The 11,088-nt window shown below is 38.8% G+C and overlaps 2 protein-coding genes across 2 annotated transcripts in view; one reads left to right on the top strand and one right to left on the bottom strand.

Annotated features, from left to right (window-relative positions):
* Window positions 1-11,088, top strand: part of LOC109923552 (coiled-coil and C2 domain-containing protein 1B-like) — a 65,705-nt gene that overhangs the window by 32,975 nt on the left and 21,642 nt on the right. The gene's annotated exons all lie outside the window — the stretch shown is intronic.
* Window positions 484-10,224, bottom strand: LOC109921916 (coiled-coil and C2 domain-containing protein 1B-like). Its single transcript, XM_020521954.2, has 7 exons — window positions 10,170-10,224; window positions 9,863-9,979; window positions 6,781-6,854; window positions 3,468-3,526; window positions 3,169-3,220; window positions 1,347-1,446; window positions 484-640 (listed from the first exon to the last, which is right to left on the bottom strand). Exons 2-7 carry the CDS (start codon window positions 9,967-9,969, stop codon window positions 520-522), a joined length of 513 nt encoding a protein of 170 aa, XP_020377543.2. The 5' UTR covers window positions 9,970-9,979; window positions 10,170-10,224; the 3' UTR covers window positions 484-519.

Raw genomic sequence — 11,088 nt, 5'->3', positions numbered from 1 at the left:
AAACGTCAGCCTTTTTGCTCCCATGATGCTGCTTGGCCTGCTGTGTTCATCCAGCTCTGCACCTGGTTCCCTCGGATTCTCCAGCATCTGCAGTTCCTACTATCTCTTAAGGAAAAGTCATCCTGGATTGTTGCTGTTGACTAATATCCCATGAACTCAGCTGGAAAATGCTTCCATACAAGTTGGCTGGGATGTTCATTGTGGTTGAATTGTTTGCCAACATGCAGTTGAATGGACACTTGGCCAGGTACCAAAGAACTGACAGAATTTATAGTACTCTATGGCTGTGGCTGTTTCCTTCCCAAAGGACAGAAAGCAGTAAATATTATAAATAGGTTTTCTTTTAGGTAAGATTGCAATTAGTCACTTCCACTAACAAATTTCACAGATGAATTTACTAAGAGAAAAAAGAATAAGAGCAGAAAGAATTTCTAAAATATTATTTTCAGTTTTTTTTTTAAAAAAGAACTTTCAAGTGCTCACAAAGGGTTTTTGTAATTGTTTCAAATATTAGTTACTTCAGAACATACAAACCCACTCGCATTTTACCTCAACAATTTCTCGGACTTCGCATTCTGTTTCTAATTTGTCCAGTTTAAGTTGTGCGGTTCCCACCGATTTGTCGCTCCTCAGAAATCCACTGTAAAAAAATTAAAACAATTCAGCATGTCTAATAAAAATTATCTTAACAAATGTTTACCTGCCTCCAAGTTGATGTACTAAAAATACAGAATTATATTAAGTATAAAAAGTGACTGACTAACAAATTCAAAAGATAAAATAATTATGACAGTCTAGATTTCAAAGTGTTCTTTCAGAGAGAATAATTTAACCATGAGACCCTCCTGGGTACGACAGGACACAGGCTTGCAGTTATTGACTAAAAGGTAGTCTATGTCTGATCTGAATTAGAACATTAATAGAGAGATCAGCTAAATCTTCGTATGTTAAGACAATGATACATTATATACTGATGGACACTAATCCAGGGTATTTTTCTAGCGATAGGCTATAAAATGTGTCTGTTTCCAGTCCTCACGCAACTCTCGGGTGCATTTCTCTTGAAGTTGCTGTGTGCCATGGTAGACCGAAAAACACGTGGCAAAAGGTACGTGCAGCTTCTAGAATTCTAATCTGATTGATTAGAGGAATTTTATTTAAAAACAACATTTGTGAGTTCGCAACATTACAGTTGTCAAATAGGTTCACTATTATAAAAATATGTATCACAAACAGCAAAACACATTTCTTGCGTGAAATGATTTTTTAAGCATCTGTGCACCATCATACAAAACCAGATACTCTAGAGATTGTTATGCAGAATTCATTACCATTGCTTTCCTTACCCCTTATGAAATATTTCAAATTTAATTCCTTTGGTCTGAATCACTCGTTTAAATCCTCGATGATTTCTGTTAATATTGAGCACAAAACGCTGATTATATTCTGGAAGGAAGGAAAAAGAACTAAGAAAAACACATGGCACATGGCACATATAACATTGCAGAATTTGAATCAAATATGCCAAAAGTATTAAAAAAAAGCCCTAATTGATTTTAGCTGCAAAATAGTTCAGTAGCAAATAACAGGCAGGGGATTTTATATTTATGCAGATAAATAATAAATGGCATTGCAACTTGTACATAGTATTCATACTCATTCTAAATTACCAGGTCCTTTACATCCTATTCAAGATTTATTAAAGACTTATCTTACATTAGAGAACACAAGAACAAGGACTTGATTACTTTTAGCAATTAACCTAGTCACAAAATTATCACGAAGGTAAGGAAAATAGTTGCAAATTTAGGATATAGTGGAAAGCAGAACACTTGCAAAATATAGAAGAATCACTGAGAAAACAATGTTTTGCTTTACAACCCCATTAAATAGTAAGTTGTCACAAGCTACATAGTTCTTCAGACTGAAAACATTTAATACATTTAAAGAAAGATGATCTGTACATTGTTCTCAAACACTGAGACCCTCACAGTTTCCACTACAAAGCCAATGACTCCCCGAATTACCTTGACTATACATCCACACACTACTTCCTGTAAAGACTATTCCATTCTCCCAGTTCCTCTATCTGTTCTGATGATGCCAACTTTGACAAGGAGGCAGCGAAATGTCCACCTTCTTCCTCAACTGAGGATTCCCCACCCCAGTGGTTGACAATGATGGGCCTCTGATCCATCTCCCACAACAATAGGATCCTCTTCGTCTTCACCTTCCAACCCACCAGTATCCACATCCAAAGGCTCATTAACTGCCATTCCTGACACGTCCAGCGGGACGCCACCACCAGAAACACATTCCCCTCCCCTGTGTCTTGTACAGGGACCATTTCCTCTGGGACATCTTAGTCTACTCCTCTTCCACTTAAAACATCTCCCCACACACCAATGATACCTTCCCTTGCAATAGCAGAAGGTTCGAGACCTGCCCGTTTACTTCCTCTCTCCTCACAATCCAAGGCCCCAGATACACCTTCCAGGTGAAACAGTGACTTACCTGCAGTTCACTTGATCCAGTCTACTATACTTGCTGCTCACAATTTTGTCTCCTCTACACTGCGAAGACGAAGCACAGAGTGGGTGACTACTTTGCAGAACACCTATATTCTGTCCTCAAAAATGACCCTTAAACTTCCATTTGCCTGCCATTTCAACACACCAGTGTTCCCTGGCCAACATCTGTCTTGGGCTTGCTGCTGTGCTCCAAAGCTCAACACCTTATTTTCCACTTGGGAACTCTGCAGCTTTCTGGACTCAATACTGAATTCAACAATTTTAGAGCTTCAGCGCCTCTTCCTGTGTCTTACCCCAACCCCACACACCAGGCCTTGTCATCACACTGGCTGCTACCACAAACAAACCATTGCCAGCCACTAATGGTCCTTATTAGTAGCTATTCATTCTCCCAGGCTAACATTTACCCAGTCCTTTGCATGCCCAACTGTTTCTCTCTCTGGGTTCCGTTTCCACCTTCTCCCTCTTTCCACTCCATCTTTATCACAAATACCAATCTTTTCCCAGCTACAGTCAGTTCTGAAGAGGGTCACTGGATCCAAAATATTGACTCTGCTTTCTCTCCAAAGTTGCTGCCAGACCTGCAGACTGTCCAGCACTTTGTTTTTGTGACTGTGAATGGCTACTTGCTTCTTACCTGGGCAATTAGTATTCTTAATCACAGCTGTTTTATTTCGTTGGGCTTGCTCCTGTTAAAAAAGGCTGTAGTTTACGGTCAACAGTAAAATGGATATATGTGTCATTTACATATGAAAACTAATTATAACTTTTTTCTAATTAGACAAAATGCACTTGACTAAATTAAAATTTACATTTCTAAATTACTATTGAATTCTCTGGAATTAAATGCAGCCTGTAACTTGAGATAAAAACAAATTACTAGACAACAAACAGAATATAAAGTCTAAATGTACATATTTAATACATTTTACTTACTGTACTAGGATACTGAAATTCAAACTTCACAAAAGCATCAAGGTCATGTGTTGCCACACCTATGCAAAATAAAACAAATTGTGTCCTAGTAGGATATAGCTCCTCAAAGTTACAACATAGAAATTAAATTCAATTGAACTTCAGCAATGTTAATTTTTGAAAATATTACAGAACAATATGTTAAAGTTTTATAAATAAGACAACATTCAAAGTAGAGCATGCAGGATAATATAAACAAGCCCATATCATTTTACAACGTGACTAAGTTTTTGAATCACAATTTATCTTTCTTTTACAACATATTTGAAAGTAAACCATATTATTTGACAAAACACTCAAGGCAATGTTGCAGAAAAACAAAACAACTGCACGAAATACAAAAATCTTAAAATACTTTGTGAGCATTGAAAGAAAGAGACAAGGCAGCAAAGATTTTGCTGGCATTCATCAGGACTGATGAAGAAAACAGAATTGAAAAAAGGGACTAACTCGTACGGCAATGAGAAAGGGATAGGACCATAATACACAAGAGCAGAAGTAGGATATTCAGGCTATCAAGTCTGCTCTGTCATTCAATGAGATCATGGCTGATCTGATAATTGTCAAATGCAGTTAGTTTCCTCTCTTTTTCCTTTAACCTTTGATTCTCTTCCTGATTAAAAATCTGTCTCAGACTCGAATATATTTACTGACCCAGCCCCAATAACCTCCGTGATAAAGAATTCCATAGATTCACAAGTCACAGAGAAGAAATTCCTCATCTCTGTGTTAATGTTATCACTTTATCCTGAGATTATGCCCTCTGGTCCAAGACTCTTCCACAAGGGAGAAACAATCTTTTCCTATTCATCTTGTGAAGTCCAATCTTGTCATGGATGCTGATTGATTGGGCCATTGTTGGCACAGAGATGGAGCGACAGTTAATTATCAATCTTAATTCTTAGACTAGGCAGGCAAATTCTGACTGGGGAGGATATGATCATGGAAACGCAGCAGAGACTGGCAGTTTCCATGACTCTGTATTTTAAGAAATGAAAATGGTGCAATGTTTGACCAACTTCTTTTGCCTACATAAAAAAATGGTCGTGTATTAATATATTTAGCATGCGCAAAGACATTATACTGCAAGCCCGAGTGATAATCTTAAATTGTTTTTTGGAGTAGATTATTTAATAAATTATGTCCATTTGCAGAATCACATCTAATGGTGGACATACTATTCTGAGAATATAGAATGCTCTGGTTGAGCAGGAACAGCATGATGCTTGCTGCAAATGGCCAATGAGAAGTTTGTTTGATATAGACTGCCACTCATTAGGCCATACGGCCGACATGCCTGGCATGTAATCAGCTCTGGAACTTATTACATATATCATTCATTTCACGAGAGCATCTTTTTGGCTTGCCAGCAGCATCCTGTTAAGGGAGAAAACCATTTCTAGCTTTATGTTTGCTGAAGCCCTGAAAGCATACCCGGAAGAACCGGCACATGCATACTGTGGAACACTAATGACTTAACAGATATTCATCTGCATGTAAATAGTTGGCATCATTGTGTAATCTCAAGGCAAAACCAGATGTACAATTATGTAAACTGTCAAAAGGACTGGAGTAGACATACTCAACAAACATGACATCATCAACTGTGAGCAGTGTGTGTTTTAAAGGTTCCAAGTTCATACCTGTAAGACTTGCCACTACAGGCAACTGCATAGCCACACTCAAGAGCAGGTTACAAAGATACTTATTGGACCTAGGCACTGTCTGGTGACATACGTGATAGGAATTGTTCTGACGGCTGACTGCATCCACAATGTATGGAGTACCCAAGATACAAAAACAATGTCCCTTTGCACCCTACTTATTTTTGACTAGCTCTGTACACAACATAAATTAGCTAAATGGTTGTGTGAGCTGTTGCAGCACATTTTAAAAGGAGTTTTCCACCTACACTTTGAAGGATTTCTTCACTTTTGCAAAAAGCATACATATTGAAAGCAACATGCCCATGTGCTCTTTCAACACTGCCAGTTTATTTACCAACACTCAAAGAAACCAGTGACATTTACACTACATCAGTGCATTAAGGCAACCTAGATGTGCTATTGATGTTTCAATCGGTCATTGTCAAACTCACAACTTTAGCAACTTGAGCAGCTGAGCTCAGTTTCAATGACACCACATACACCCAAACTGACAGCATTGCCACGGGATCCCCTCTTTGGTACAGCTCCTGCTAACATTTTTGTTAGGTACCATCAGAACCACATCTTTGATGGAACAACTGACCACCTCTTACATTCTTCTGACACTTGTGATATCTGAGCCCACAACTGCATTAAAGCATTTCTTTATAGAGATGACTGAATTCGCTGAAATGGAGCAATCAAATGGGCTCCCTTTCCTCTTATAAGGTCAATGCCAACTGCCTTCACAGATCTGATAAATTTCTGTCAGTGGCACTGGAGGAGATGGGGCAATTTTGAGTAAGGAGAAGAGGTTGCAGCTGGGCTATGATCTCACTGAATGGAGCAGCAGAATCAAACGGCTAAATGGCCTACTCCCATTCTTATATTCATAGCTGCCTCCTTAACTATATGCAAATATTTTTCTACTATTGTCCGCAGTATATTACTTTAAAGACCTCTTAAGAATAAAATAGGTAAGTGACATAGTCACAGTTTGGGGGAATATAAATCTTAATTTGAAGGGAAATTCATCTCTCAACTGGAAGGAGGATTGCAATTACAGACCATCCAAAGACACAGCACATCAATAGAAGGGTCAAAATATTAAAATAACTGTAATAATGGTCTGCAGCTGCATGCCATCTTTTGAAGTTGTTGATTAACAGTGGAGTACAATTCTTTAGCTGCCAATTATTCCAACACACACTACTCAAATGTTCATCCTTCACGAGGTGAGAAAGACAAGGGTGTTTCAGGATCAAGAATGTCATGATGATTAGTGCACATCAAACCAAATGATAATAGAGCTTCATTCTTAAATTCAGTAGGACAATTCTTATTACAAGGTAAAATATCACTTGCACAGCTTTCCTAGTAAATTCTGAGAGGGGGAATGTTATATTCTGACCAATTACTGATTATTCATATCAACCACATTAATTTCAATTATGCATTTCTAAGTAGCAAGATGATAAATTTCCATCTTAAGTATGCTAGAAAAGATACAATTATGTCAGCTGCCTCATTTATATGTTTTTGTACTGGAGACTGTAAGCTTAAAATATAGTAATTATCAGCTACTTCTGCATTGATACTATGCTGGACTGAGCTCTATTTGCTCTTACCTGAAGGTGCAGGGAGATTTATTCCTTTTACAATGATGAGTAGCATTTCAGTACTGCTGATGTCAGAAAAGATGCTACAAAATAGAGCACAACATTTTTGTTTGTTTAGCAACGGGGCACATAGGTTACAAATCATACAATGAAAAGCTTAACAATGTGAGTCAAACAGGTAAACAGAGAAAGTGACTGAGCAATTTTTGCTTTTGAAAAACTACTCTGTTAAGCACTGATATACAAATGAAATGGACTGATCACCAATTTACATTTTCTTCTTAAAATTATCCATATTGAATGATTATGCCATCAATCCTTATTATCCTTTAACAAAGACTTAGTTTGCTAACTATGTAAACTCTCATTAAACTCAACCAAGTTTTTAAGTAATTATTCATGGGATACAGATAGCACTGGCTAAGCCAGCATTTATTGCGCATCTCTAAGTGACCACCTCGAAGTGAGCTGTCTCTTGAACTACTGTAGTCCTTGGGGTACACCCACAAAGTTATTCAAGAAGAGGTTCCAAGATTTTGACACAAAAGTGAAAGATCACTGATATAGTTCCATATCAGGGTGGTATGTAGCTTAGAGGGGAATATGCAGGTGGTGATGTTCCTATATGCCTGCTGTCATTATTCTTCAAGGTGGTAGAGGTTATGAGTTTGGACGGTGCTGTCAGAGGAGCCTTCACAGAATCCCGACAGTATGGAAGCAGGCCACGTGGCCCATTGAGTCCATACTGTCCCTCTGAACAGCATCTGGCTCAGACCCACCACCCTACCCTATCCCTGAAACCCCACATTTCCCATGGCCAACCCACTTAGCCCGCACAACCCTGGACACAATAGGCAATTCAGCATTGCCAATCCATCTAATCTGCACATTTTTGGACTGTGGGAGGAAACTGACACAGACATGGGGGGAATGTGTAAACTCCACAGAGATAGTTGCCAGAGAGTGGAATCGAATCTGGGTCTCTGGCACTGAGGCAGCAGTGCTAACCACTGAGCCACCATGCCAGAGTTACTACAATGTATCTTTGTAGGTGGTACATGCTGCCGCACTTCATCTGTGGTCAAGGGGGTGAATACTGAAGAGGGTGGATCGAGTATCAATCCAGTGGAATGCTTTGTCCTTGATTGTGTTGAACTGGAGTCTTGTTGGAATACTTTCATCCATGCAAGTGGAGATTATTCCATCACTAATACCTTGTAGATCATAGACAAATGCTGGATTCAGAAAATGCATTACTTGCCACAGAAATACCAGCCTCTGACCTGCTCTTTAAGCTACAGTATATATATGACTGATCCAGTTTATCACGGCAACCACCACGATGTTGATAGTAGGAGATTCAGTGACGGTAACTGCCCGATACTTTTATGCATGAATGTTACTTGCCACCTATCAGCCCAAGCCTACAGACTGTCCAGATCTTGTTGCATGAGAACATGAATTGATTTGATGTCTTAAGAGTTGAAAATGGTGAATACTGTGCTTTCATGTGTGGCTTGATTTCTGTTACATCTCAACAAAATACATTCAGTGGAGGAGAGAAAATTTAATGTGGAAAAGGGGAAAAAAATACCTTTTGCTTAACCTGTTCAATTTATTAAGAATCAGAATAATGCTGAAAAAAGTGCAATTTTCATCTTCCTCTTCAGTGTTCCTCCCCTCCTTGTAAAATTGACAGTACGTACCAAACTCAAATCGGGTAACTGTTTTGGTTGCTTTACACTGAATAATTTTGCATAGCTGTAAGTTTTCAAAAATGATGAAGCATTAATATGGAATAACATAACCGCTCAGATGTCAGTCAGTCAGTCAAGGAAGCATCTTATCAACTATTACTTGAGATTCGCAACATGATTCATCAATAACAATTCAACATGAAAGAATGCATTTTTTTCCTGAAATGCCCTCTATGAATGTGTTCGATGCCAAATTTATTTCCAGTCCATAGCTCCTTTGTAGCAGCAAGCTCTCTTTAAGCCGTTGCAGGCCTCACACTATGGCTATTCAACAACATTATTCAGTATGGAATGTTAGAACGTGTGTGCATTTGATATAAAATTTGGGATTGGAGAACTGGTAGAAGTTTTCAAATCAACAGTAGATTGGTAGGGCAAAACTGTTACTCTGAGAAGGATCAAAAACCAGACAGCGTAGATATAAAGGGCTTTGCAGAAGAATCAAACGTGAGGTGAGAATTCAACTTTTCAGTGACTGATCCAGGTTTGGATTGCACTGCCTGGAAGTGTGGTGGAGGCAGATTCAACTGAGGTACCCAGGCATCGGATGATTATTTGAACGGAAACAAAACACAAGGTTACAGGGGAAAATGAGGAATTTGAAGCAAAAGAAATGCTCGAAGAATCAGTGCAGACACGATGGGATGAAAGGTCTCCTTTTGGAGTGAAATAATTCTGTGACTCTGAAATCAGGATGCTGTGTCACTGAGAGCTACTTTTTGCTTTTGTCTTTCTCAGCAATGTAAGTTGTAGGGCTAGGAAATGTTTGTTTCATTGATGAGGATTAGGTTAGTAACGATCAAATGATGTGAAAGCAGACAGTAAAACTGTTTGTTTTACCCACGTCTTTTGTTCACATGGCAGATTTTACTATACAGGCAGTGCTGGGGCTAAGAACAGGTCTGTTCAGCAGTCCTTCACAAGTCAATTTGTATGCATGTCAGAACACAATGCAGGACAATACAAAGCAGCCACTTGTAAGCACAGGAAATACACTTGCGTTGGGTCTTTAAAATACCCTGTTTGAGACTGCATTCAAAAATAGGTCATTTGTAAATCAGGGATCCCCTGTAATCTAAGATCTTTAAAAGCTGCAGACAGACAAGTCCATAATGTATGCTCACTAATAACTGTAGGTCAACTTTCAAGTTTAACAGGCTGAAGATCACACAACCAGGATGATGCTTCCAGATATCTCAGAAGCATAGCCAGAATAGACCATATGTTCAAACTGGGGAAATTCTTATGAGCCATTCTCTCTACTAAAAGGTGAACGTGTTCCTTGAAACTGCAAGATTTTAAATTGCAATAATTATAAAAGCAGAGGTCCATACCGTACAGTTTTAAAGGTTCTCTCCTCAAAATGATACTTCGGTGGATCCAAGCCTTGAGCCTGCCCAAGTTTAAGGATTTGCATACTTATTTTGCAATCTGCAGCCATTTTCTCAAATCTACAAAATGAGCAAATGTATATTTTAAACACTGTAAACAACTGGAGGTAAAAGGTTTGAAAATGATCTGCATCAGAATAAAAGCATATGCTGATTCATGAATACTGTTAAACAATGTTCATATAAAATTAAATTTCAAATGCATTCTTAAACATAGCAATTCTGTTTTTCTGTCTGCATTTACACTAACCTGGTGGTCTCGGCCACGTTGCCAAGATGTACAAATTGCTTTGAATAGGACACGCATTTCTAGGTTTAAAAGAAAAACAGTTTAAACAAAGACAGCTTTCATAAAACATTTTTTGCAGCAGATTTAACCAAATCATTTTTGTTACATTCCAAAAAAGGACCAGGAGGCTGAACAATTCAACAACAGCAGCAGCTTTAAGAAAATGTTCATTCTGCAGGCAGCCGAGCTAGACTAAGCTGTCACCTGCCCAAAATGGCCATTGACATAATGAAGTCACATGATCAGCGACAGTGATAATCCACCATACTTTCTAAATAAACAACAATTTTCTCCATGTTCTATACAGAAATGAGTAATCCTACAACACGTCAGGCCAGTGGCCCCTCCTCATGTAAAACAAACAGTATACTTGCAGATTATTCAACATCAGTCCTTTGAGTACAGGAGTTGGGAAGGCATGTTGAGGTTGTACAGGTTGTTGGTGAGGCCTCTCCTGGAATACTGTGCCCAGTACTGGTCGCCCAGTTATAGAAAGGATATTCTTAAGCTGAAGAGGGCTCGAAAGAGATTTACAAGGATATTGCGGGGTATAGAAGGTTTAAGTTATAAAGAAAGGCTGGACAGGCTGGGACTTCTTTCACTGGAGCGCAGAGGTTCACAAGATGATCTTATTAAAGTTTCTAAGGTTTTAGAGTAGATTTGTAGCTCGGGTTGTCAATGTTATGGTCGGTTGGCTCGCTCGCCGAGCTGGTTCGTTGTTCCGCAGACTTTTCATTACCTTGCTGGGTAACATCATCAGTGCAGCCTCCGATCAAGCGCTATGGTGTTTTCCCACCCGTTATTTAAACTCTGGTGTCTGTTGAACTGGATTACCTCACTTCCGGTTTTCCTTCGCAATGGAGTGTATATGGGGTCTAGC

The sequence above is a fragment of the Rhincodon typus genome, chromosome 10, assembly GCF_021869965.1.
Source record: "Rhincodon typus isolate 14 chromosome 10, sRhiTyp1.1, whole genome shotgun sequence".
Taxonomy (NCBI): Eukaryota; Metazoa; Chordata; class Chondrichthyes; order Orectolobiformes; family Rhincodontidae; genus Rhincodon; species Rhincodon typus.
This window is presented reverse-complemented; position numbering and strand designations above follow the sequence as displayed.